This window comes from Coregonus lavaretus (genome assembly GCF_964263955.1).
Source record: "Coregonus lavaretus genome assembly, chromosome: 1".
Classification (NCBI taxonomy): Eukaryota; Metazoa; Chordata; class Actinopteri; order Salmoniformes; family Salmonidae; genus Coregonus; species Coregonus lavaretus.
Genome location: NC_139988.1, coordinates 16,443,345 through 16,471,117, shown reverse-complemented (window position 1 = coordinate 16,471,117; position 27,773 = coordinate 16,443,345). Strand labels below are relative to the sequence as shown.

At 42.8% G+C, this 27,773-nt stretch overlaps 1 protein-coding gene across 1 annotated transcript in view; it reads right to left on the bottom strand.

Moving 5' to 3' along the window:
• Window positions 1–265: 265 nt before the first annotated feature.
• The window catches only part of LOC311123278 (protein shisa-9A-like), a gene marked incomplete at both ends in the record, with an annotated part of 101,258 nt that continues 73,750 nt past the window's right edge, over window positions 266–27,773 (bottom strand). Inside the window, 2 exons of the mRNA XM_084158161.1 lie at window positions 266–1,320; window positions 12,631–12,756. Coding sequence (XP_084014287.1) covers window positions 266–1,320; window positions 12,631–12,756 — 1,181 coding nt within the window. The remainder of the gene's footprint in view (window positions 1,321–12,630; window positions 12,757–27,773) is intronic.

Genomic DNA, 27,773 nt, shown 5'->3' with positions numbered 1-27,773 from the left:
GGACGTTGTCATGGTTATACCATTCCGCCCCCCTTCCCTGGCTGAGGGTCTGTGTACGATTGACTGACAGTCACATGTGCAGTGATCCACTCATACTGGACGACAAATGCAAGCACACTGCCACACCACCAGGATGCACTGTTCTGGCCCCCACTAGAAGGACACACCACAACCAGGGCCTTACACACCACCATCTCTGTCCTTTCCTGCTCTGCCTATTAGGTGACTCCACTTTGGGGAACTATCGTCCCCCTCTCTCACTCTCTCACACAGTCACCTCAGTCTTACTGTTGGTCACAAAGTAAGGCTGAGTGGGCAGGAAGTGCTGACTGTGGCTCTGGGAGCGGGACTGACTGTGCAGCTCGTTGATCTGCTCCACCGTGCACTGGGGCCTCTTGTAGCTGTAACCCTTCCTCCTACCCACAGTCTCAGTACCGTCCCAGCCCTTCGGCCCCATCCCTCCCCCCATCCCCCTGGGGGCTGCGATGGTGTTGGAGCTGTAGGCCAGCGAGTGGTGTTGTTGCTGTTGATGTTGGTGGTGTTGTTGGTGGTGAGGACCAGGAACCGTCCCGGTGTGGTGGTGAGGCCCCGGGAAAGTCCCTGTTCTAGTCATGCTGGACATGGTCATGGCTCCTGGACCTTTATTACTGACCCTGTCGCCACTGTTGCTGAGTCTTTGGGACTTCTGTCCGTTCTGCTTGGGCGCAGTCGGCATGGTGGAGCCCTGGTAGGTGCTGGATAGGATGGGCAAGCTGCTGGGCATCTCTGTGATGTAGGTGGCCACCGGCTTGGGACCCAGGGAGCCCAGTGGGCTGATGGGACTAAAGGGGTTGTTGTGGGGCATTGGGTTGTTGTGGGGCATGGGGTTGTTGTGGGCCATGGGGTTGTTGTGGGCCATGGGGTTGTTGTGGGCCATGGGGTTGTTGTGGGCCATGGGGTTGTTGTGGGCCATGGGGTTGTTGTGGGCCATGGGGTTGTTGTGGGACATGGGCTTGATGTGGGACATGGGCTTGATGTGGGACATGGGTTTGTTGAGGGACATGGGTTTGTTGAGGGACATAGGCTTGATGTGGGACATGGGGTTGTTGTGGGGCATGGGGTTGTTGTGGGGCATGGGGTTGTGGTGGGCCATGGGGTTGTTATGGGACATGGGGTTGTTGTGGGACATCGGGTTGTTCATTGGATTGTGGGGCATAGGGTTGTTGGTCATGGGGTTCATAGGTTGCATAGGGTTCATGTGTTGGAGGGGGAGGCCGCCTTTGGACGGCAGCTCCATCATCAGACGCGGTTTGTTGTAGAAGTCACAGTTGGCCTTGGCCGCTGCATGGGGATAGAGGCACAAGCACAGGTTAGGGAAAGAGGTTTCCTAGTTTAACACAGATGGGCAACTATGGTCCTCTAGCACTTTTGGTAGCCTAGATACTGTAAAAGTAGAAAAAAGTATTCTCTTTATTTACAAGGACAACATTTTCAGTTATTTTTCAGGTTGTGCACTTACCATTACCTTCAAGTCTGGTTATTACTGTAATACACTCTGGTTATTACTGTAATACACTCTGGTTCTTACTGTAATACACTCTGGTTCTTACTGTAATACACTCTGGTTCTTACTGTAATACCATACCAATAACAAACATGTAGCATTGTTCAGATAAGGAATCCACATCCTTCAGCCATGTCATTCAGGTTACATTCATCACACCCACTCTCTCTCGCCCGCTGCATCTCAGATTATCAATGGCAAACTTTATTACGAACGTTAGTTTCCTTTATCGAGCCTTGAGTCTAAAAGAAAACATGTTTTCTACTTAACCCTGTGGGAGGAGAAACGTATATTATATTTCGCTCAACTTTTCCAACGGCCCTGGATTCATCCAGACAGCCTCCCCTCATGGAAAAACCACATGAATTTCACGTGATCACGTGATTTAATGTGAATTTAATGTGATAACATGTGCAAGATGTGATAACATGAAACTACACGTGACAACATTTGAGCACATGTGGAAACCCAGGTGTCAAATGTAATTGAGAATATTTTACTTTAAAAAGGCATAATTGACATTAATTCAAATTAAACAGTCATGGTCCCCTGCAGGTTTTGTCTTGTTCCTGGTTTGTTCCAGGGACGTCCCCAAGAAAGCTTTTAGGATGTTCTTAGAACGTTGTGTTATGGTCCCCTGGAGGTTTTTGTCTCGTTGCAGTGAAAGTACAGTAAATATACAACTAGTTACTGTATTTTTACAGCTAAATGAGGGTGTTAAAGGACAGTATGCTGCTGTATGCTGAATACTTGGGACTCAACCTCACTTGGGATTTGAATTTACAACCTCTTGGTTGATAGATACCTGAAGTCGCTGCTGCACCACCAGGTCTCTGGACATAATGGAGATTGGCTATACATATATTGCCAAGAATACATTTTTGCACTTTGCCTAAAGTATATACAACAACCTGAAGGTGTTATTTCTGTAAAATGACAGTATGCTGCTGTATTCTGATTTTAATTAGTGTAAAACTAAATTAGTTGTATAATTTTATACTGTGACCACACTTGGGACTCAGCCTTAAATGGGATTTGAACTTGTAACCTTTTGGTCGCTTGCACCCTGAAATGTCTTGCTACATGTCCTGCTACAACAGCAGGTCTGTGCACATAAAAGAGACATGGCCACAGACTTATTGGCAGGAATGCATTTCTGTAAAATGCTAAAAGCTGCCCAGAATAAAGTCAATAATTGTCCAATTATCACCACCAACGTAACATCAACGTAAAACTAGCAGTGCGCAAGGACACTTGACAGAGTATACATGAATGCTTTGGGGATTTGAACTTGCAACCTCTTGAGTGCATCAATCTTTCTGCAGGTTCATACTTACTGCTTGGAACATACACTACTGTTCAAAAGTTTGGGGTCACTTAGACATTTCCTTGTTTTCGAAAGAAAAGCAATTTTTCTGTCCATTAAAATAACATCAAATTGATCAGAAATACAGTGTAGACATTGTTAATGTTGTAAATGGCTATTATAGCTGGAAACGGCTGATTTTTTATGGAATATCTATATAGGCGTACAGAGGACCATTATCAGCAACCATCAGTCCTGTGTTCCAATGGCACGTTGTGTTTGCTAATCCAAGTTTATCATTTTAAAAGGCTAATTGATCATTAGAAAACCATTTTGCAATTATGTTAGCACAGCTGAAAACTGTTGTGCTGATTAAAGAAGCAATTAAACTGGTCTTCTTGAGACTAGTTGAGTATCTGGAGCATCAGCAATTGTGGGTTCGATAACAGGCTCAAAATGGCCAGAAACAAAGAACTATCTTCTGAAACTCGTCAGTCTATTCTTGTTCTGAGAAATGAAGGCTATTCCATGCGAGAAATTGCCAAGAAACTGAAGATCTCGTACAACGCTGTGTACTACTCCCTTCACAGAACAGCGCAAACTGGCTTTAACCAGAATAGAAAGAGGAGTGGGAGGCCCCGGTGCACAACTGTCGGGGGAAGGCCATGGAGATTGTCAAGATCTCCAGCCGCCCAGGTCGTGGACTGTTCTCTCTGCTACTGCACGGCAAGCAGGACCGGAGCACTAGGTTAGTCTACACCTGTTGTTAGGAAGCATGTGACGATTCAAATTTGATTTGATTTGAAAATGATTAACATCACTACCACTCAGTGCGCACAGGGAGCAGTGTGAGCAGCGACGACGTCTTCACGTCATCCAAAAACATGGCAGACATTGGATGACTATAAAATGTTAAAACTGTATCTTTGGCTGTGAGTGATGTAAAAAAAGATTGGCCTCACAGGTCGCCTCACAGGTCCTCAACTGGCAGCTTCATTAAATAGTACCCGCAAAACACCAGTCTCAACGTCAACAGTGAAGAGGCGACTCCGGGGTGCTGACCTTCTAGGCAGAGTTGCAAAGAAAATGCCATATCTCAGACTGGCCAATAAAAAGAAAAGATTAAGATGGGCAGTCTGAGATATTGTTTTTTTTTTGCAACTCTGCCTAGAAGGTCAGCACCCCGGAGTCGCCTCTTCACTGTTGACGTTAAGACTGGTGTTTTGCGGGTACTATGTAACTCTAAGTCAATCACACTTCTGTGAAATCAAACTGTCCACTTAGGAAGCAACACTGATTGACAATACATTTCACATGCTGTTGTGCAAATGGAATAGACAACAGGTGGAAATTATAGGCAATTAGCAAGACACCCCCAATAAAGAAGTGGTTCTGCAGGTGGTGACCACAGACCACTTCTCAGTTCTTATGCTTCCTGGCTGATGTTTTGGTCACTTTTGAATGCTGGCGGTGCTTTCACTCTAGTGGTAGCATGAAACGGAGTCTACAACCCACACAAGTGGCTCAGGTAGTGCAGCTCATCCAGGATGGCACATCAATGCGAGCTGTGGCAAGAAGGTTTGCTTTGTCTGTCAGCGTAGTGTCCAGAGCATGGAGGCTCTACCAGGAGACAGGCCAGTACATCAGGAGACGTGGAGGAGGCCGTAGGAGGGTTGTCAGCAGGACCGCTACCCCGCCTTTGTGCAAGGAGGAGCAGGAGGAGCACTGCCAGAGCCCTGCAAAATTACCTCCAGCAGGCCACAAATGTGCATGTGTCTGCTCAAACGGTCAGAAACAGACTCCATGAGGGTGGTATGAGGGCCCGACGTCCACAGGTGGGGGTTGTGCTTACAGCCCAACACCGTGCAGGACGTTTGGCATTTGCCAGAGAACACCAAGATTGGCAAATTCGCCACTGGCGCCCTGTGCTCTTCACAGATGAAAGCAGGTTCACACTGAGCACATGTGACAGGCGTGACAGAGTCTGGAGACGCCGTGGAGAACGTTCTGCTGCCTGCAACATCCTCCAGCATGACCGGTTTGGCGGTGGGTCAGTCATGGTGTGGGGTGGCATTTCTTTGGGGGGCCGCACAGCCCTCCATGTGCTCGCCAGAGGTAGCCTGACTGCCATTAGGTACCGAGATGAGATCCTCAGACCCCTTGTGAGACCATATGCTGGTGCGGTTGGCCCTGGGTTCCTCCTAATGCAAGACAATGCTAGACCTCATGTGGCTGGAGTGTGTCAGCTGTTCCGGCAAGAGGAAGGCATTGATGCTATGGACTGGCCCGCCCGTTCCCCAGACCTGAATCCAATTGAGCACATCTGGGACATCATGTCTCGCTCCATCCACCAACGCCATGTTGCACCACAGACTGTCCAGGAGTTGGCGGATGCTTTAGTCCAGGTCTGGGAGGAGATCCCTCAGGAGACCATCCGCCACCTCATCAGGAGCATGCCCAGGCGTTGTAGGGAGGTCATACAGGCACGTGGAGGCCACACACACACTACTGAGCCTCATTTTGACTTGTTTTAAGGACATTACATCAAAGTTGGATCAGCCTGTAGTGTGGTTTTCCACTTAAATTTTGAGGGTGACTCCAAATCCAGACCTCCATGGGTTGATAAATTTGATTTCCATTGATAATTTTTGTGTGATTTTGTTGTCAGCGCATTCAACTATGTAAAGAAAAAAGTATTTAATAAGATTATTTCATTCATTCAGATCTAGGATGTGTTGTTTAAGTGTTCCCTTTATTTTTTTGAGCAGTGTACAACCAAAAGCTTACCTTGACGTCGAAGAGTTCCAGTTTTGGATAGCCATAGCCAGCTAGCTACCATCCCTCTCTGTTTGAGCTGGGTGTTTGAGTAGGCTAAACTAGAGAGCTGCATTTGAAGCTAGCTAAATAAGTGAAAGTGAATAGAAGAACATACTACAAAAATATAGCTACAGTAGCTCTCTCTCCCTCTCGCTCTCTCTCTCTCTTGTTTCTCCTTAATTTGGGAAGAAATTAATTTGGTCAAACCTGTTTAACTATTGTCTTTAGCTCTCTTTGAGTCAACTACTCACCACATTTTATGCACTGCAGTGCTAGCTAGCTGTAGCTTATGCTTTCAGTACTAGAATCATTCTCTGATCCTTTGATTGGGTGGAGAAAATGTCAGTTCATGCTACAAGAGCTCTGACAGGTTGGAGGACGTCCTCCGGAAGCTGTCATATTTACTGTGTAAGTCTATGGAAGGGGGTGAGAACCATGAGCCTCCTAGGTTTTGTATTGAAGTCAATGTACCCAGAGGAGGACAGAAGCTAGCTGTCCTCCGGCTACACCATGGTGCTACCTTACTGAGTGCTGCTGAGGCTAGTGTACACCTTCATTGCAAAACAGTATGTTTTAAATCAATTATTTGGTTACATGTGAATATATTTAGTATAGTTTTATCTAAAAATGATAACTTTTTTAATGTTTCACTATTAATTTATTATTTTGAAATTCACTGAGGAGGATGTCCTCCCTTTCCTCCTCTGAGGAGCATCCACTAGTGCGAAATTAGTTTTGGTATAGTTTAGGTTAAGTTTCGAGGCAATTATCGGGGTGATTATCAACTGGGCACGCCTCCTTCAACTATCGGGAGAAGAGAAGGACCATACTGTGGGAGAAGAAGGGGCAACCGGGAAAACCATTCAAAAATGACATGCTCTCCTAAAACTGGTTATAACTCCAGTTCTGTTTGTGATATTAAGATTCTAACAAGGAGTGTGTGTTATATAGACTTATTTAGGATAAGTCAAGGACGGAGGGGGGCATGACTTAAAAAATGGCAGAGTAATAAAACATTCAAATTAATTTTGAGTCATTATGATGGTGTCTGCCTTTCTAGTGTTAATACAATCATAAAGAAATCCATTCATATTTCGTTTTAGGAAGGTCCTAACAAACAGGATACGAGACCATTTATTTCAAAAGAACAGAATAGCATGTTTTGAGTTGTATTTATCTGTGCTTAGTAACTGAGGCTATGGCTGGGCCATGCCAATCAATGGCTGTGCCATGCCAATAAAATGAACTTGTTCATTTAGCAGACATCACAGGCCCTGCCCTACCGCAGTCAACACACATACAGTATATTGTACAGTAAGAATATAACAGAAGAGAATTGAAAGGATATTTTTCCCAAATGGCTATTGCTGATTGTCACCAGTAGCCTACTCACATGAGGAATGAGCACAGAGCCACGGTTATTCTAGGATTTATTTTTATTTTGAAACAGCGACCATCCAAGCAATTTGTACAATTGTTTGGCAAAAATAGGTTCATTAGAAACCTTAGAATCTGCTCTTTCTGATAGGGTATAGCAATCAAAACGTCTGGCCTGCAAGGACCTCTGTAGAAGGATCTGACAATTGATAAGATTGTCACCCATCAGACTATTGTCAATTTAGTCTGTTCATTATGCCACATCTATTATTATATGTGTGAAATTAGTTTCAATATAGTTTAGGTGTAGTTTGGATGGGCCAGCTGGGCAGGCAACTGTTGTCAAATTTACATTTGGTGTCCTGAGGTTTCTTATGAATTATTCTAACACAATAAATGCATTAATTTAGCAATTTATTATGGAATATTTACACAATTGAAATATCAACGTCAGAATGAACTTCATGACCATTCTAGTAGTTATGGTATTCCGGCGTGATTGTTAAAGGCTGACATAAGTGCATGAGATACCAAACAGCCATAACATATTTCATTTATAGCTTGTCACCATGTCTTTGTAATATTCACTTCCATGCTACACCATCAGGTCAGTGAGTGTGACAGATTAGCTACAGTAAATTACTGTGAATGGTACAATTACCCACTTGCAGCTAGTTGAAAGTAAGTTATTGAATATTAAACATTAACTTTCTGTGAACTAGCAGCAATTAAGCTACTGGAAAATGCACAGTAACATCTTAACAGTGCATCTCTCGATGTCACAAGTTCCTACAAAGATTGCAGAACTGACAGCATTAAAAGTGGGGCTCAACCTACATCAGCATAACAATAAACTTCTTAAACTGGTACAACATTTCCACTGGCACAAATACTAAATATTTTAGACCATGCCCTCAAATATGCTAATGAGCCCCACCAGTACATTGCCCCACCTACATTTCAAAGTGCAGTAATGATTGTACCTTATATTGAATATATTGGGTAGAAAAATGTCCCATTATACTAGATTATGTGCACTGACCAGCTACCGACCAGTACGATGCGAGTTCCTATGTGTACCTTTGACCATTTTGTAAACCAGGGTACAACATTGTACAGTAACCGTACTCTTATTTTTGAGAGTATGTGGATGGATATACAGTAAGTTCTTGATAAAAAAACAAGTATCTGGTGGCCCTGCTGAGACATTAATGCACTCCAGACCAAAAGGTTGCAAGTTCAAATCCCCAGAGCATTTATGCACACTTAATGTCAAGTGTCCCTGAGCACTGCTACTTTTTCGTTGGTGTTGTCAGATAATCACACAATTATTGACTTGAGTCTGGGCAACTTTTAGCAGTGCAGAAATGTATTCTTGCCAATAAATCTGTGGCCGATCTCTGTCTTGGCGACAAACCTGGTGGCGTAGCAAGAAATTCAGGTTGCTAGAATCCCCCTTATGGAAAAATCACAATTTCACATGTGGAATATGTGTTTTTAGAACACTTCACATGTGAAGGTGGCAGATAGCCTAGCGCTTAAGAGCGTTAGTCCAGTAACCGAAAGATCGATGGTTCGAACCCCTGAGCCGACTAGGTGAAAAGATCTGTCGAAGTGCCCTTGAGCAAGGCACTTAACCCTAATTGCTCCTGTAAGTCGCTCTGGATAAGAGCATCTGCTAAATTACTAAAATGTAAATTTCACATATGAAAACGTGTTTTTGGAACACTTCACATGTGACAGTGGTAAGATGTTCAGCTAAAATATGACCCCATCTGGGATTTTAACTCATAACCTCAGGATTTGAAGTGCGCTGAGATTTCTGCTGCACCACAAAGTCTGTAGCATTCCTTACCTATAATACATCTCTGCACTTAGCAACAGAGTACCATCTGACTGCTATTTTAGTTATCAGTTATTCTGACTATTCTCTCATCATTGATTTCATTGACTTATTTCAGCAATTTGAGGGTTTTCTGTATAGTTGTCTAATGTTGGTGGGGCATATTATTATTTTCTAATCTAAGTGTATTTTTTACTTTGAAGTCCAAAGTGTAGGAAAACAGGTGAAATCAGTCATTGACACAGACGTGGTAGTCTGAGTACCATTTAGCTAACATTCCACTCCTTGCCATTGCCTTTTGTACAGACATGGAGTAGAGGGAGTGGATTATCTAAAGAGGCTGGTACCCAGGCTACAGACGTGGTGGCGTAGCAGAAAGATCGGAATGCCGTGAACCAAGAGGTTGTGAGTTCAAATCCCAGGTGAAGACACTTTGAATAATAATTACTGTATAAATAAACATGCACAATGTAGTCATGTGTATCAAATATGTACGTAAAATGTCACACGTAACGTGTTCCAAAAACATGATTTCACATTTGAAATCATGTGTTTTTTTGTAACGGTCCAACCCTCAATGTAACACATACTGCCTTAGATCAAACCTTGTTTTTTGGCTGTGATAGCATACAGAGACTGCAGGCTACTATTTCCACGTAGATAAATAAATGGGGGGAATTTAAATTGGACTGGCTGATCAGGGAAACAACCATCAATTGATATGAGGACGCTTCTAGGCAGGTGAGAGATGTCTAGGTCTGCCTCAGAGGCTCCCTGTTTCCCAAAACCTGTGCCCTCCAGCTAGCCTACATCACTCCAGCAGATTTCCTTGCTGAGTGCAGTCACATTTAATTCCCCTCATTCATTTCTCTGCCGTTCATGTCAGCAAATCTCTCTAATCACTGAGAAATGTGTCCTTTTTACCGGGTGATTCACGTTCCCCGGTTCAGTCATTACTCTTTATCCTTAGCTGTTGAGCATCTTAGTGTGACTCTCAGGTTATGTTTGATGGCCCGTTGCTTTTCACGTCCTTGAAGATAGAGTTAACACAGTAGGGGAGTTTGCTCTGTAACTATACATCTAGCTTATCACTCTGCCTTCCTTCCAGCGAGCATGGCGAGGCGCTGTGAACGGTGAGCTCGCCTCGCGTCTGCCTGCCTGCCTGGCTGGCTGCAAGTAGACCGCCTCTGGGATCAAACTCAGTCAGGCGACAGGTAAATCAATTTAGCGGCAGTCAGCTCAACGGCACACACACATTCACAGGGAAACGTGATGAGAAACAGAACGACTACAGACAGACAGAGTAAGTTCCTCCATCACAAAAGGCCACAGACAGAAACAATTTAAATGTGGATGCTTGGCGGAGGTGGCAGGACTGTACGGACTAAATGATGTGTCAACTCCAATTAGGCTACAACACTATATGAGAAATGTCAAATCAGAGATAGCCTAACTGTCAGTCTCTATGGCATGGTGGCAGTGGAGTTGTGAGACACAAATGCATTTGCAATGCAATATAATTTGCACCAGTGAACGATAGAGATAACCAAACCCTCTTCAGGGTTAAGTTTTGGGTACTGGGTCCCTTTTATTAGTTAGATTCTCCATGTCTGGTTTTAAAATCCAATAGTGTGACCTTATGCAAAGATTTGTTTAGGGACAGTGAAGATAGATATTGATAAGCAGAATTGTGGCTCATCAGCTCTCAGCCTGAGGATTCTGTAGCTACTGTTGGGAATCTGACAAAGGCAAAGAACAACAGTTTAGTTTAAGACTCATAATTCTCTCCTTCATCTAGGCTACTTGTGACGAGTGGAATAAGGCCAGAGCAATATGGAGGAGAGAAGAAAAAATGCTCAGTGAAAGTTCAGATAAATGCAATAACACAGCTCAAATGAAGACTCTCTCTCTCTCTCTCTCTCTCTCTCTCTCTCTCTCTCTCTCTCTCTCTCTCTCTCTCTCTCTCTCTCTCTCTCTCTCTCTCTCTCTCTCTCTCTCTCTCTCTCTCTCTCTCTCTCTCTCTCTCTCTCTCTCTCTCTCTCTCTCTCTCTCTCTCTCTCTCTCTCTCTCTCTCTCTCTCTCTCTCTCTCTCTCTCTCTCTCTCTCTCTCTCTCAGGTGGAGGTGAAAGAGGAGGGGGAGGCGGATATAAGCAAATATAATCTCTCTAAAATATTTGCCGGTATCGTTGGACCTCCTCCAGTACGCAGATAGCCTCATTAATACCTAGCTGAATAGATTTGGTTCACTTTATTACTCAAACACAGGAGATATGGGAAAATCTGTCAACATTTCCCATTCTTAATTGTCTCAGATTGAATGGCTTTGATTTGATTTGCTAGTGGTTATATAAACTGTGTGACATTCACACGAAACAGAAAAACACTTCCTCTTCTCTACTCCCTCCCGCCTTTGTGTAAACAATCACAGCAATCTGTTTCCCAAGCTGAAAATGAGTCAGGGACTGAATAGTGAAGTGATGGATTGGGAATTGCGTTTAAAATTATTAGCTTTCTCCTACATTTAACATCTCATTGAGAGGTGTGGGTATTCTGCATTCCCGGGATGTTGTGTTATTCCAGAGGTAGCGACTATGATTATACAGTACAGAGAGCCAGATGGATCCAATCATTTTGTTTCTGGGGGAACTTCCTTTAGCATACTAAAGAAGAATACTTGTTTTGCTCGTATGGTATTATGGTATTAACATAACAAAATAGAGTGGTCTAGACTCTATTCAGATAAAATATGCCATCAGTGAAAGGAATGTACAGAATGACAATGTCAAAACAAGTTGATTCTGCTTTTGAGTGCGACTGTGAGACTTTAATATTATTTTTTATTAGTCCTTTATTTTACCAGGGAAGACATATTGAGACCTAGGTCTCTTTTTCAAATGTGTGCTACACATTACAACACAAATATACACAAAATATAAATATACTTACACATTAAAATACAAAAACACAGTCATGGGAAGCACAAGTAAAACATCACAGATCACCCAGAAAAACAGTTACATTCCTCCACAAATAATTCCCCAATCAATACTCTAAACTACCCGAACGGCACCAGAACATTAAGATTAAACGTATTTTCAATTTTGTTACAGCACTACAGTGCATTAAAACTAAAAGCAGATTTACCCAGCTTGGTGGAGCCCCTAGGAACCTCGAGTTAACCAATCCTGTGAACGGGTTAGGCAACTCAGGTGTCTATACTTCAACAGAAAAGTTAGATAAGATGGAAGTTTATGAAGTAGGGCCTTGTAAACAGAAAGGGAGTAATGTAGAGATCTACGGGTCTTTAGAGAAGTCCAGCCAACCTTTTGATACAGGATGCAGTGATGAGTATCAAAACTGTCACCTGTAACAAAACGAAGGGCACTATGGAAGATGGAATCCATCACACCCATCGGTCTTTAGTTCCAGCGAAAGTGGGCAATATACAGAAATCCTTTATGAAATGTTATGTGTACCTCTGTAGCTCAATTGGTAGAGCATGGCGCTTGTAACGCCAGGGTAGTGGGTTCGATCCCCAGGACCACCCATACGTAAAAATGTATGCACACATGACTGTAAGTCGCTTTGGATAAAAGCGTCTGCTAAATGGCATATTATATAGAAATGGTATTTGATCAAGCTTAGTCATTGGGCCATTCTGTTTGGAACAAGGCTAACTTACTTAGTGGAACCCAGGCCTCTACAGACACAAAGCAGGACAAAGCTGATAGAGCAGACACTCACCTACGAGCTTGAGCGAGGCGTACTTGTTGAGTTCCTTCCCAGGTCGTTGCTGGCTCAGAACAGGGTAGGGGTGTGGCTGGCCCATGGTGGGACCTGGATCCATGTTGTTGTTAATCTGACCTCCCTCTGAAGAGACACAACATGGGGTAATGTTAGAGGGCTTTCGTACCAACATGGCCTCATTAGAATAAGTCAAGACATTTGACCATTGTGGTTATACATCACTAACTCTCAAATATTACTTATGTCACTTGTGGTGACATATTACACACCTATGGACAGCTGTTCTCACTTTACAATACACATGTCTTATATCATAACCCAGAAAGCATGGGACAATATAATGACCCATTGGTAATATTGATGTGTTGTAGTGTCAGTACATGGCCGGTATGGTAGTGACTTTTGTCTTGTGGATTAATGACAGTAAAAAAACAAAAAGAGAAAGCACTCATTTGGAACCACCCTGAAACTGTAGCAGAGATTGACGTTAATTGCCTCTCCATCTTACTTGATTAAGCGAGGGAGAAGGAGCTGAGTAAGAGAGAGAGACCGAGAGAGAGCGAGAGAGAGAGACGGAGAGAGAGACAGAGAGAGAGGCCGAGAGAGAGGCCGAGAGAGAGACAGAGAGAGCGAGACCAAGAGAGAGAGAGAGACAGAGAGAGAGACGAGAGAGAGACGGAGAGAGAGAGACGGAGAGAGAGACAAAGAGAGGTAGGGGAGAGAGAGAGAGACAGAGAGAGAGAGACCGAAAGAGAGAGAGCCGAGAGAGAGAGAGAGAGAGACCGAGAGAGACACAGAGATCGAGACCGAGAGAGGTAGGGGAGCGAGACCGAAAGAGAGAGAGCGAGAGAGGTAGGGGAGAGAGAGATACAGTAGAGAGAACAGAGTAAGAGGGAAAGAGTGAACGAGACAGCAAGCAGAAAGGAAAGAGCTTTGTCTGTCTGATGGGAGGATTTATCCAGTCCTCATATTCATATTCCCATCCGACTCCCAGGAGCCTCATCAAGCGTCAGTCTGAGACTTATACAGAGACTTATACAGAGACTTCTACAGAGACTTCTGCAGAGCACTGAACACTGCCTTATTTACTTACGGCAGCAGTCTTATTTACTTCCGGCAGCGTTCTTGTTTACTTACGACAGCGGTCTTATTTACTTATGGCAGCGGTCTTATTTACTTACGAAAGCGGTCTTATTTACTTACAGCAGCAGCCTTATTTACCTACGGCAGCGGTCTTATTTACTTATGGCAGCGGTCTTATTTACTTACGAAAGCGGTCTTATTTACTTACAGCAGCAGCCTTATTTACCTACGGCAGCGGTCTTATTTACTTACGGCAGCGGTCTTATCTACTTACATCTTATTTACTTACGGCAGCAGTCTTATTTACTTACAGCAGCGGTCTTATTTAATTACGAAAGCGGTCTTATTTACTTACAGCAGCAGCCTTAATTACCTACGACAGCGGTCTTATTTACTTACGGCAGCGGTCTTATTTACTTACATTTTTTAAAACATTTTTGTCATTTAGCAGACGCTCTTATCCAGAGCGACTTACAGGAGCAAATAGGGTTAAGTGCCTTCCTTAAGGGCACATAGACAGCGGTCCTATTTACATACAGCAGCTGTTTTATTTACTTACGGCAGTGGTCTTATTTACTTACATTTGACATTTACATTTTAGTCATTTAGCAGACGCTCTTATCCAGAGCGACTTACAGTTAGTGAGTGTATACATTTTTCATACTCACGGCAGCGGTGTTATTTATTTACGGCAGCGATCTTATTTACTCACGGCAGCGGTGTTATTTACTTACGGCAGCAGTCCTATTTACTTACAGCAGCGGTCTTATTTACTTAGGGCAGCGTTCTTATTTACTTATGGCAGCGGTCTTATTTACTTACAGCTGTATTCTTATTTATCTAAGGCAGCGGTCCTATTTACTTACGGCAGCGGTCTTATTTACTTACGGCAGCGTTCTTATTTACTTACGGCGGAGTTCTTATTTACTTACAGCAGCGGTTTTATTTACCTACGGCAGCGGTCTTCTTTACTTACGACAGCGGTCTTATTTACTTACGTCTTATTTACTTACGCAGCGGTCTTATTCACTTCAGGCAGCGTTCTTGTTTACTTACGTCAGCGGTCTTATTTACTTCCGGCAGCGGTCTTATTTACTTACAGCAGCGTTCTTATTTACTTACAGCAGCGTTCTTATTTACTTACGGCAGCGGTCTTATTATTTACTTACAGCAGTGTTCTTATTTACCTAAGGCAGCGGTCTTATTTACCTACGGCAGCGGTCTTATTTACTTACGACAGCAGTCTTATTTACTTACGCCAGCGGTATTATTTACTTATTGCTGCATTCTTATTTACCTACGGCAGCGGCCCTATTTACTTACGGCAGCGGACTTATTTACTTCCGGCAGCGGTCTTATTTACTTACGGCAGCGGTCTTATTTACTTACGGCAGCGGTCTCATCTACTTACGGCAGTGGTGTTATTTACATACGACAGCGATCTTATTTACTTATGGCAATGGTCATATTCACATATGACAGCGGTCTTATCTACTTAAGGCAGCGGTCTTTTTTACTCACGGCAGCGGTCTTATTTACTTACGGCAGCGGTCATATTTACTTACAGCAACGGTGTTATTTACTTACGGCAGCGTTCTTATTTACTTATGGCAGCGGTCTTATTTACTTACAGCTGTGTTCTTATTTACCTAAGGCAGCGGTCCTATTTACATACGGCAGCGGTTTTATTTACTTACGGCGGCAGCCCTATTTACTTACGGCAGCGGTCTTAATTACTTACGGCAGCGGTCTTATTTACTTACGGCGGCAGTCTTATTTACTTACGGCAGCGGTCCTATTTACTTACATTTGACATTTACATTTTAGTCATTTAGCAGACGCTCTTATCCAGAGCGACTTACAGTTAGTGAGTGTATACATTTTTCATACTTACGGCAGCGGTGTTATTTACTTACGGTAGCGGTCTTATTTACTCACGGCAGCGGTCAAATTTACTTACGGCAGCGGTCCTATTTACTTACAGCAGCGGTCTTATTTACTTACGGCAGCGGTCTTATCTACCTATGGCAGCGGTCTTATTTACTTACGGCAGCGGTCCTATTTACATACGACAGCGATCTTATTTACTTACGGCAACGGTCATATTAACATTCGTCAGCAGTCTTATTTACTTACGGCAGCGGTCTTATTTATTCACGGCAGCGGTCTTATTTACTCACGGCAGCGGTCTTATTTACTTACGGCAACGTTCTTATTTACTTCCGGCAGCATTCTTGTTTACTTACGTCAGCGGTCTTATTTACTTACGGCAGCGGTATTATTTACTTACAACAGCATTCTTATATACGCCAGCAGTCTTATTTACTTACAGCAGTGGTCTTATTTACTTACGGCAGCGGTCTTATTTACTTACGGCAGCGGTCTTATTTACTTACGGCAACGTTCTTATTTACTTACGGCAGCATTCTTGTTTACTTACGTCAGCGGTCTTGTTTACTTACGGCAGCGGTATTATTTACTTACAACAGCATTCTTATTTACGGCAGCAGTCTTATTTACTTACAGCAGTGGTCTTATTCACTTACGGCAGCGGTCTTATTCACTTACGGCAGCGGTCTTATTTACTTACGGCAGCGGTCTTATTTACTTACAACAGCATTCTTATATACGGCAGCAGTCTTATTTACTTACAGCAGTGGTCTTCTTTACTTACGGCAGCGGTCTTATTTACTCACGGCAGCTGTCTTATTTACTTACGTCAGCAGTCTTATTTACTTACAACAGCATTCTTATATACGGCAGCAGTCTTATTTACTTACGGCAGCGGTCTTATTTACTTACGGCAACGTTCTTATTTACTTCCGGCAGCATTCTTGTTTACTTACGTCAGCGGTCTTATTTACTTACGGCAGCGGTATTATTTACTTACAACAGCATTCTTATATACGGCAGCAGTCTTATTTACTTACAGCAGTGGTCTTATTTACTTAAGGCAGCGGTCTTATTTACTTACGTCAGCGGTCTTATTTACGTACGTCTTATTTACTTACGCAGTTGTCTTATTCACTTCCGGCAGCGGTCTTATTTACTTACAACAGCATTCTTATATACGGCAGCAGTCTTATTTACTTACAGCAGTGGTCTTCTTTACTTACGGCAGCGGTCTTATTTACTCACGTCAGCGGTCTTGTTTACTTACGGCAGCGGTATTATTTACTTACAACAGCATTCTTATTTACGGCAGCAGTCTTATTTACTTACAGCAGTGGTCTTATTCACTTACGGCAGTGGTCTTATTTACTTACGGCAGCGGTCTTATTTACTTACAACAGCATTCTTATATACGGCAGCAGTCTTATTTACTTACAGCAGTGGTCTTCTTTACTTACGGCAGCGGTCTTATTTACTCACGGCAGCTGTCTTATTTACTTACGTGAGCAGTCTTATTTACTTACAACAGCATTCTTATATACGGCAGCAGTCTTATTTACTTACGGCAGCGGTCTTATTTACTTACGGCAACGTTCTTATTTACTTCCGGCAGCATTCTTGTTTACTTACGTCAGCGGTCTTATTTACTTACGGCAGCGGTATTATTTACTTACAACAGCATTCTTATATACGGCAGCAGTCTTATTTACTTACAGCAGTGGTCTTATTTACTTAAGGCAGCGGTCTTATTTACTTACGGCAGCGGTCTTATTTACTTACGTCTTATTTACTTACGCAGTTGTCTTATTCACTTCCGGCAGCGGTCTTATTTACTTACAACAGCATTCTTATATACGGCAGCAGTCTTATTTACTTACGGCAACGTTCTTATTTACTTCCGGCAGCATTCTTGTTTGCTTACGTCAGCGGTCTTATTTACTTACGGCAGCGGTATTATTTACTTACAACAGCATTCTTATATACGCCAGCAGTCTTATTTACTTACAGCAGTGGTCTTATTTACTTACGGCAGCGGTCTTATTTACTTACGGCAGCGGTCTTATTTACTTACGGCAACGTTCTTATTTACTTACGGCAGCATTCTTGTTTACTTACGTCAGCGGTCTTGTTTACTTACGGCAGCGGTATTATTTACTTACAACAGCATTCTTATTTACGGCAGCAGTCTTATTTACTTACAGCAGTGGTATTATTCACTTACGGCAGCGGTCTTATTTACTTACGGCAGCGGTCTTATTTACTTACAACAGCATTCTTATATACGGCAGCAGTCTTATTTACTTACAGCAGTGGTCTTCTTTACTTACGGCAGCGGTCTTATTTACTCACGGCAGCTGTCTTATTTACTTATGTCAGCAGTCTTATTTACTTACAACAGCATTCTTATATACGGCAGCAGTCTTATTTACTTACGGCAGCGGTCTTATTTACTTACGGCAACGTTCTTATTTACTTCCGGCAGCATTCTTGTTTACTTACGTCAGCGGTCTTATTTACTTACGGCAGCGGTATTATTTACTTACAACAGCATTCTTATATACGGCAGCAGTCTTATTTACTTACAGCAGTGGTCTTATTTACTTAAGGCAGCGGTCTTATTTACTTACGGCAGCGGTCTTATTTACTTACGTCTTATTTACAGTGGGGAAAAAAAGTATTTAGTCAGCCACCAATTGTGCAAGTTCTCCCACTTAAAAAGATGAGAGAGGCCTGTAATTTTCATCATAGGTACACGTCAACTATGACAGACAAATGGAGGGAAAAAAATCCAGAAAATCACATTGTAGGATTTTTAATGAATTTATTTGCAAATTATGGTGGAAAATAAGTATTTGGTCACCTACAAACAAGCAAGATTTCTGGCTCTCACAGACCTGTAACTTCTTCTTTAAGAGGCTCCTCTGTCCTCCACTCGTTACCTGTATTAATGGCACCTGTTTGAACTTGTTATCAGTATAAAAGACACCTGTCCACAACCTCAAACAGTCACACTCCAAACTCCACTATGGCCAAGACCAAAGAGCTGTCAAAGGACACCAGAAACAAAATTGTAGACCTGCACCAGGCTGGGAAGACTGAATCTGCAATAGGTAAGCAGCTTGGTTTGAAGAAATCAACTGTGGGAGCAATTATTAGGAAATGGAAGACATACAAGACCACTGATAATCTCCCTCAATCTGGGGCTCCACGCAAGATCTCACCCCGTGGGGTCAAAATGATCACAAGAACGGTGAGCAAAAATCCCAGAACCACACGGGGGGACCTAGTGAATGACCTGCAGAGAGCTGGGACCAAAGTAACAAAGCCTACCATCAGTAACACACTACGCCGCCAGGGACTCAAATCCTGCAGTGCTAGACGTGTCCCCCTGCTTAAGCCAGTACATGTCCAGGCCCGTCTGAAGTTTGCTAGAGTGCATCCAGAAGAGGATTGGGAGAATGTCATATGGTCAGATGAAACCAAAATAGAACTTTTTGGTAAAAACTCAACTCGTCGTGTTTGGAGGACAAAGAATGCTGAGTTGCATCCACAGAACACCATACCTACTGTGAAGCATGGGAGTGAAAACATCATACTTTGGGGCTGTTTTTCTGCAACGGGACCAGGACGACTGATCCGTGTAAAGGAAAGAATGAATAGGGCCATGTATCGTGAGATTTTGAGTGAAAACCTCCTTCCATCAGCAAGGGCATTGAAGATGAAACGTGGCTGGGTCTTTCAGCATGACAATGATCCCAAACACACCGCCCGGGCAACGAAGGAGTGGCTTCGTAAGAAGCATTTCAAGGTCCTGGAGTCTCCAGATCTCAACCCCATAGAAAATCTTTGGAGGGAGTTGAAAGTCCGTGTTGCCCAGCGACAGCCCCAAAACATCACTGCTCTAGAGGAGATCTGCATGGAGGAATGGGCCAAAATACCAGCAACAGTGTGTGAAAACCTTGTGAAGACTTACAGAAAACGTTTGACCTGTGTCATTGCCAACAAAGGGTATATAACAAAGTATTGAGAAACTTTTGTTATTGACCAAATACTTATTTTCCACCATAATTTGCAAATAAATTCATTAAAAATCCTACAATGTGATTTTCTGGATTTTTTTTCCTCATTTTGTCTGTCATAGTTGACGTGTACCTATGATGAAAATTACAGGCCTCTCTCATCTTTTTAAGTGGGAGAACTTGCACAATTGGTGGCTGACTAAATACTTTTTTTCCCCACTGTACTTACGCAGTTGTCTTATTCACTTCCGGCAGCGGTCTTATTTACTTACAACAGCATTCTCATATACGGCAGCAGTCTTATTTACTTACAGCAGTGGTCTTCTTTACTTACGGCAGCGGTCTTATTTACTCACGTCAGCGGTCTTGTTTACCTACGGCAGCGGTATTATTTACTTACAACAGCATTCTTATTTACGGCAGCAGTCTTATTTACTTACAGCAGTGGTCTTATTCACTTACGGCAGCGGTCTTATTTACTTACGGCAGCGGTCTTATTTACTTACAACAGCATTCTTATATACGGCAGCAGTCTTATTTACTTACAGCAGTGGTCTTCTTTACTTACGGCAGCGGTCTTATTTACTCACGGCAGCTGTCTTATTTACTTACGTCAGCAGTCTTATTTACTTACAACAGCATTCTTATATACGGCAGCAGTCTTATTTACTTACGGCAGCGGTCTTATTTACTTACGGCAACGTTCTTATTTACTTCCGGCGGCATTCTTGTTTACTTACGTCAGCGGTCTTATTTACTTACGGCAGCGGTATTATTTACTTACAACAGCATTCTTATATACGGCAGCAGTCTTATTTACTTACAGCAGTGGTCTTATTTACTTAAGGCAGCGGTCTTATTTACTTACGGCAGCGGTCTTATTTACTTACGTCTTATTTACTTACGCAGTTGTCTTATTCACTTCCGGCAGCGGTCTTATTTACTTACAACAGCATTCTTATATACGGCAGCAGTCTTATTTACTTACAGCAGTGGTCTTCTTTACTTACGGCAGCGGTCTTATTTACTCACGGCAGCTGTCTTATTTACTTACGTCAGCAGTCTTATTTACTTACAACATTATTCTTATATACGGCAGCAGTCTTATTTACTTACGGCAGCGGTCTTATTTACTTACGGCAACGTTCTTATTTACTTCCGGCAGCATTATTGTTTACTTACGTCAGCGTTATTGTTTACTTACGGCAGCGGTATTATTTACTTACAACAGCATTCTTATATACGGCAGCAGTCTTATTTACTTACAGCAGTGGTCTTATTTACTTACGGCAGCGGTCTTATTTGCTTACAGCAGCGTTCTTATTTACTTACAGCAACGTTCTTATTTACTTCCGGCAGCATTCTTGTTTACTTACGTCAGCGGTCTTATTTACTTACGGCAGCAGTATTATTTACTTACAACAGCATTCTTATTTACGGCAGCAGTCTTATTTACTTACAGCAGTGGTCTTATTCACTTACGGCAGCGGTCTTATTTACTTACGGCAGCGGTCTTATTTACTTACGGCAGCGGTCTTATTTACTCACGGCAACGTTCTTATTTACTTCCGGCAGCATTCTTATATACGGCAGCAGTCTTATTTACTTACAGCAGTGGTCTTATTTACTTACGGCAGCGGTCTTATTTACTTACGGCAGCGTACTTATTTACCTACGGCACCGGTCTTATTTACTTACGGCAGCGGTCTTATTTACTTACGGCAGTGATCTTATTTACTTACAGCAGCGTTTTTATTTACCTACGGCAGCGGTCTTATTTACTTACGACTTATTTACTTACGCAGTGGTCTTATTCACTTCCAGCAGCGGTCTTATTTACTTCCAGCAGCGTTCTTATTTACTTACAGCAACGTTCTTATTTACTTCCGGCAGCAGTCTTATTTACTTACAGCAGTGGTCTTATTTACTTACGGCAGCGGTCTTATTTACTTACGGCAGCGTACTTATTTACCTACGGCACCGGTCTTATTTACTTACGGCAGCGGTCTTATTTACTTACGTCTTATTTACTTACGCAGCAGTCTTATTCACTTCCGGCAGCGGTCTAATTTACTTACAGCAGCGTTCTTATTTACTTACAGCAACATTCTTATTTACTTCCGGCAGCATTATTGTTTACTTACGTCAGCGGTCTTATTTACTTACAGCAGTGGTCTTATTTACTTACGGCAGCGGTCTTATTTACTCACGGCAGCTGTCTTATTTACTTACGTCAGCAGTCTTATTTACTTACAACAGCATTCTTATATACGGCAGCAGTCTTATTTACTTTCGGCAGCGGTCTTATTTACTTACGGCAACGTTCTTATTTACTTCCGGCAGCATTCTTGTTTACTTACGTCAGCGGTCTTATTTACTTACGGCAGCGGTATTATTTACTTACAACAGCATTCTTATATACGGCAGCAGTCTTATTTACTTACAGCAGCGGTCTTATTTACTTACGGCAACGTTCTTATTTACTTACGGCAGCATTCTTGTTTACTTACGTCAGCGGTCTTGTTTACTTACGGCAGCGGTATTATTTACTTACAACAGCATTCTTATTTACGGCAGCAGTCTTATTTACTTACAGCAGTGGTCTTATTCACTTACGGCAGCGGTCTTATTTACTTACGGCAGCGGTCTTATTTACTTACAACAGCATTCTTATATACGGCAGCAGTCTTATTTACTTACAGCAGTGGTCTTCTTTACTTACGGCAGCGGTCTTATTTACTCACGGCAGCTGTCTTATTTACTTACGTCAGCAGTCTTATTTACTTACAACAGCATTCTTATATACGGCAGCAGTCTTATTTACTCACGGCAGCGGTCTTATTTACTCACGGCAGCTGTCTTATTTACTTACGTCAGCAGTCTTATTTACTTACAACAGCATTCTTATATACGGCAGCAGTCTTATTTACTCACGGCAGCGGTCTTATTTACTCACGGCAGCTGTCTTATTTACTTACGTCAGCAGTCTTATTTACTTACAACAGCATTCTTATATACGGCAGCAGTCTTATTTACTCACGGCAGCGGTCTTATTTACTTCCGGCAGCATTCTTGTTTACTTACGTCAGCGGTCTTATTTACTTACGGCAGCGGTATTATTTACTTACAACAGCATTCTTATATACGGCAGCAGTCTTATTTACTTACAGCAGTGGTCTTATTTACTTAAGGCAGCGGTCTTATTTACTTACGGCAGCGGTCTTATTTACTTACGTCTTATTTACTTACGCAGTTGTCTTATTCACTTCCGGCATCGGTCTTATTTACTTACGGCAACATTCTTATTTACTTCCGGCAGCATTCTTGTTTACTTACGTCAGCGGTCTTATTTACCTACGGCAGCGGTATTATTTACTTACAACAGCATTCTTATATACGGCAGCAGTCTTATTTACTTACAGCAGTGGTCTTATTTACTTACGTCAGCGGTCTTATTTACTTACAGCAGTGTTCCTATTTACTTACGTCAGCGGTCTTATTTACTTACAGCAGCGTTCTTATATACAGAAGCGGTCTTATTTACTTACAGCAGTGGTTATATTTACATACGGCAGCGGTCTTATTTACATACGGCAGCAGTCTTATTTACTTCCGGCAGCATTCTTGTTTACTTACGACAGCGGTCTTATTTACTTACGGCAGCGGTCTTATCTACCTATGGCAGCGGTCTTATTTACTTACGGCAGCGGTCGTATTTACATACGAAAGCGATCTTATTTACTTACGGCAACGGTCTTATTTACTCACGGCAGCGGTCTTATTTACTTCCGGCAGATTTACTTACGCAGCGGTCTTATTCACTTCCGGCAGCGGTCTTATTTACTCACGGCAGCGGTCTTATTTACTTACGGCAGCGTACTTATTTACCTACGGCAGCGGTCCTATTCACTTATGGCAGCGGTCTTTTTAACTTACGGCAGCGGTCTTATTTACTTACGGCAGCGGTCTTATTTGCTTACGGCAGCGGTATAATTTACTTACGGCAACGTTCTTATTTACTTCCGGCAGCATTCTTGTTTACTTATGTCAGCGGTCTTATTTACTTACGGCAACGTTCTTATTTACTTCCGGCAGCATTCTTATATACGGCAGCAGTCTTATTTACTTACAGCAGTGGTTTTATTTACTTACGGCAGCGTTCTTATTTACTTACGGCAGTGGTCTCATTTACTTACGGCAGCGTTCTTATTTACTTCCGGCAGCATTCTTGTTTACTTACGTCAGCGGTCTTATTTACTAACGGCAGCGGTCTTATTTACTTACAGCAGCGTTCTTATTTACTTACGGCAGCGGTCTTATTTACTTACGGCAGCGGTCTTATTAGCTTACAGCAGCTGTCTTATTTACTTACAGCAGCATTCTTATTTACTTACGGCAGCGTTCTTATTTACTTACGGTGGCGGTCTTATTTACTTACGGCAGCGGTCTTATTTACTTACATTTTACATTTACATATTAGTCATTTAGCAGACGCTCTTATCCAGAGCGACTTACAGTTAGTGAGTGCATGCATTTTCCATACTTACGGTGGCGGTGTTATTTATTTACGGCAGCGGTCTTATTTACTCACGGCAGCGGTCTTATTTACTTACATTTACATTACATTTACATTTTAGTCATTTAGCAGACGCTCTTATCCAGAGCGACTTACAGTTAGTGAATACATATTTTTTTATACTGGCCCCCCGTGGGAATCGAACCCACAACCCTGGCGTCGAACCCACAACCCTGGCGTTGCAAACGCCATGCTCTATCAACTGAGCTACATCCCTGCCGGCCATTCCCTCCCCTACCCTGGACGACGCTGGGCGAATTGTGCGCCGCCCATGAGTCTCCCGGTCGCGGCCGGCTGCGACAGAGCCTGGATTCGAACCAGGATCTCTAGTGACACAGTTAGCACTGCGATGCAGTGCCTTAGACCACTGCGCCACTCAGGAGACTTACGGCAGCGGTCTTATGTACTTACAGCAGCAGTCTTATTTACTTACGGCAGCATTCTTATTTACTTATGGCAGCGGTCTTATTTACTTACAGCTGTGTTCTTATTTACCTAAGGCAGCGGTCCTATTTACATACGGCAGCGGTCTTATTTACATTTACATTTACATTTTAGTCATTTAGCAGACGCTCTTATCCAGAGCGACTTACAGTTAGTGAATACATATTTTTTTTATACTGGCCCCCCGTGGGAATCGAACCCACAACCCTGGCGTTGCAAACGCCATGCTCTATCAACTGAGCTACATCCCTGCCGGCCATTCCCTCCCCTACCCTGGACAACGCTGGGCCAATTGTGCGCCGCCCATGAGTCTCCCGGTCTCGGCCGGCTGTGACAGAGCCTGGATTCGAACCAGGATCTCTAGTGGCACAGTTAGCACTGCGATGCAGAGCCTTAGACCACTGCGCCACTCAGGAGCTGAACACAGCTGTGTTCTATTTACTTACGTCTTATTTACTTACGTCAGCTGTCTTATTTACTTACGGCAGCGGTCTTATTTACTTATAGCAGCATTCTTATTTATTTACAGCAGTGTTCTTATTTACTTACGGCAGCATTGTTGTTGACTTATGACAGCGGTCTTATTTACTTACGGCAGCGGTCTTATTTACTTCCGGCAGTATTCTTGTTTACTTACGGCAGTGGTCTCATTTACTTACGGCAGCGTTCTTATTTAGTTACGGCAGTGGTCTTATTTACTTACGGCAGCGTACTTATTTACCTACGGCAGCGGCCCTATTCACTTATGGCAGCGGTCTTTTTTACTTACGGCAGCGGTCTTATTTACTTACGGCAGCGGTCTTATTTGCTTACGGCAGCGGTATAATTTACTTACGGCAACGTTCTTATTTACTTCCGGCAGCATTCTTGTTTACTTATGTCAGCGGTCTTATTTACTTACGGCAACGTTCTTATTTACTTCCGGCAGCATTCTTATATACGGCAGAAGTCTTATTTACTTACAGCAGTGGTTTTATTTACTTACGGCAGCGTTCTTATTTACTTACGGCAGTGGTCTCATTTACTTACGGCAACGTTCTTATTTACTTCCGGCAGCATTCTTGTTTACTTACGTCAGCGGTCTTATTTACTCACGGCAGCGGTCTTATTTACTTACAGCAGCGTTCTTATTTACTTACGGCAGCAGTCTTATTTACTCACGGCAGCGGTCTTATTTACTTACGGCAGCGGTATTATTTACTTACAACAGCATTCTTATATACGGCAGCAGTCTTATTTACTTACAGCAGTGGTCTTATTTACTTAAGGCAGCGGTCTTATTTACTTACGGCAGCGGTCTTATTTACTTACGTCTTATTTACAGTGGGGAAAAAAAGTATTTAGTCAGCCACCAATTGTGCAAGTTCTCCCACTTAAAAAGATGAGAGAGGCCTGTAATTTTCATCATAGGTACACGTCAACTATGACAGACAAATGGAGGGAAAAAAATCCAGAAAATCACATTGTAGGATTTTTAATGAATTTATTTGCAAATTATGGTGGAAAATAAGTATTTGGTCACCTACAAACAAGCAAGATTTCTGGCTCTCACAGACCTGTAACTTCTTCTTTAAGAGGCTCCTCTGTCCTCCACTCGTTACCTGTATTAATGGCACCTGTTTGAACTTGTTATCAGTATAAAAGACACCTGTCCACAACCTCAAACAGTCACACTCCAAACTCCACTATGGCCAAGACCAAAGAGCTGTCAAAGGACACCAGAAACAAAATTGTAGACCTGCACCAGGCTGGGAAGACTGAATCTGCAATAGGTAAGCAGCTTGGTTTGAAGAAATCAACTGTGGGAGCAATTATTAGGAAATGGAAGACATACAAGACCACTGATAATCTCCCTCAATCTGGGGCTCCACGCAAGATCTCACCCCGTGGGGTCAAAATGATCACAAGAACGGTGAGCAAAAATCCCAGAACCACACGGGGGGACCTAGTGAATGACCTGCAGAGAGCTGGGACCAAAGTAACAAAGCCTACCATCAGTAACACACTACGCCGCCAGGGACTCAAATCCTGCAGTGCTAGACGTGTCCCCCTGCTTAAGCCAGTACATGTCCAGGCCCGTCTGAAGTTTGCTAGAGTGCATCCAGAAGAGGATTGGGAGAATGTCATATGGTCAGATGAAACCAAAATAGAACTTTTTGGTAAAAACTCAACTCGTCGTGTTTGGAGGACAAAGAATGCTGAGTTGCATCCACAGAACACCATACCTACTGTGAAGCATGGGAGTGAAAACATCATACTTTGGGGCTGTTTTTCTGCAACGGGACCAGGACGACTGATCCGTGTAAAGGAAAGAATGAATAGGGCCATGTATCGTGAGATTTTGAGTGAAAACCTCCTTCCATCAGCAAGGGCATTGAAGATGAAACGTGGCTGGGTCTTTCAGCATGACAATGATCCCAAACACACCGCCCGGGCAACGAAGGAGTGGCTTCGTAAGAAGCATTTCAAGGTCCTGGAGTCTCCAGATCTCAACCCCATAGAAAATCTTTGGAGGGAGTTGAAAGTCCGTGTTGCCCAGCGACAGCCCCAAAACATCACTGCTCTAGAGGAGATCTGCATGGAGGAATGGGCCAAAATACCAGCAACAGTGTGTGAAAACCTTGTGAAGACTTACAGAAAACGTTTGACCTGTGTCATTGCCAACAAAGGGTATATAACAAAGTATTGAGAAACTTTTGTTATTGACCAAATACTTATTTTCCACCATAATTTGCAAATAAATTCATTAAAAATCCTACAATGTGATTTTCTGGATTTTTTTTCCTCATTTTGTCTGTCATAGTTGACGTGTACCTATGATGAAAATTACAGGCCTCTCTCATCTTTTTAAGTGGGAGAACTTGCACAATTGGTGGCTGACTAAATACTTTTTTTCCCCACTGTACTTACGCAGTTGTCTTATTCACTTCCGGCAGCGGTCTTATTTACTTACAACAGCATTCTCATATACGGCAGCAGTCTTATTTACTTACAGCAGTGGTCTTCTTTACTTACGGCAGCGGTCTTATTTACTCACGTCAGCGGTCTTGTTTACCTACGGCAGCGGTATTATTTACTTACAACAGCATTCTTATTTACGGCAGCAGTCTTATTTACTTACAGCA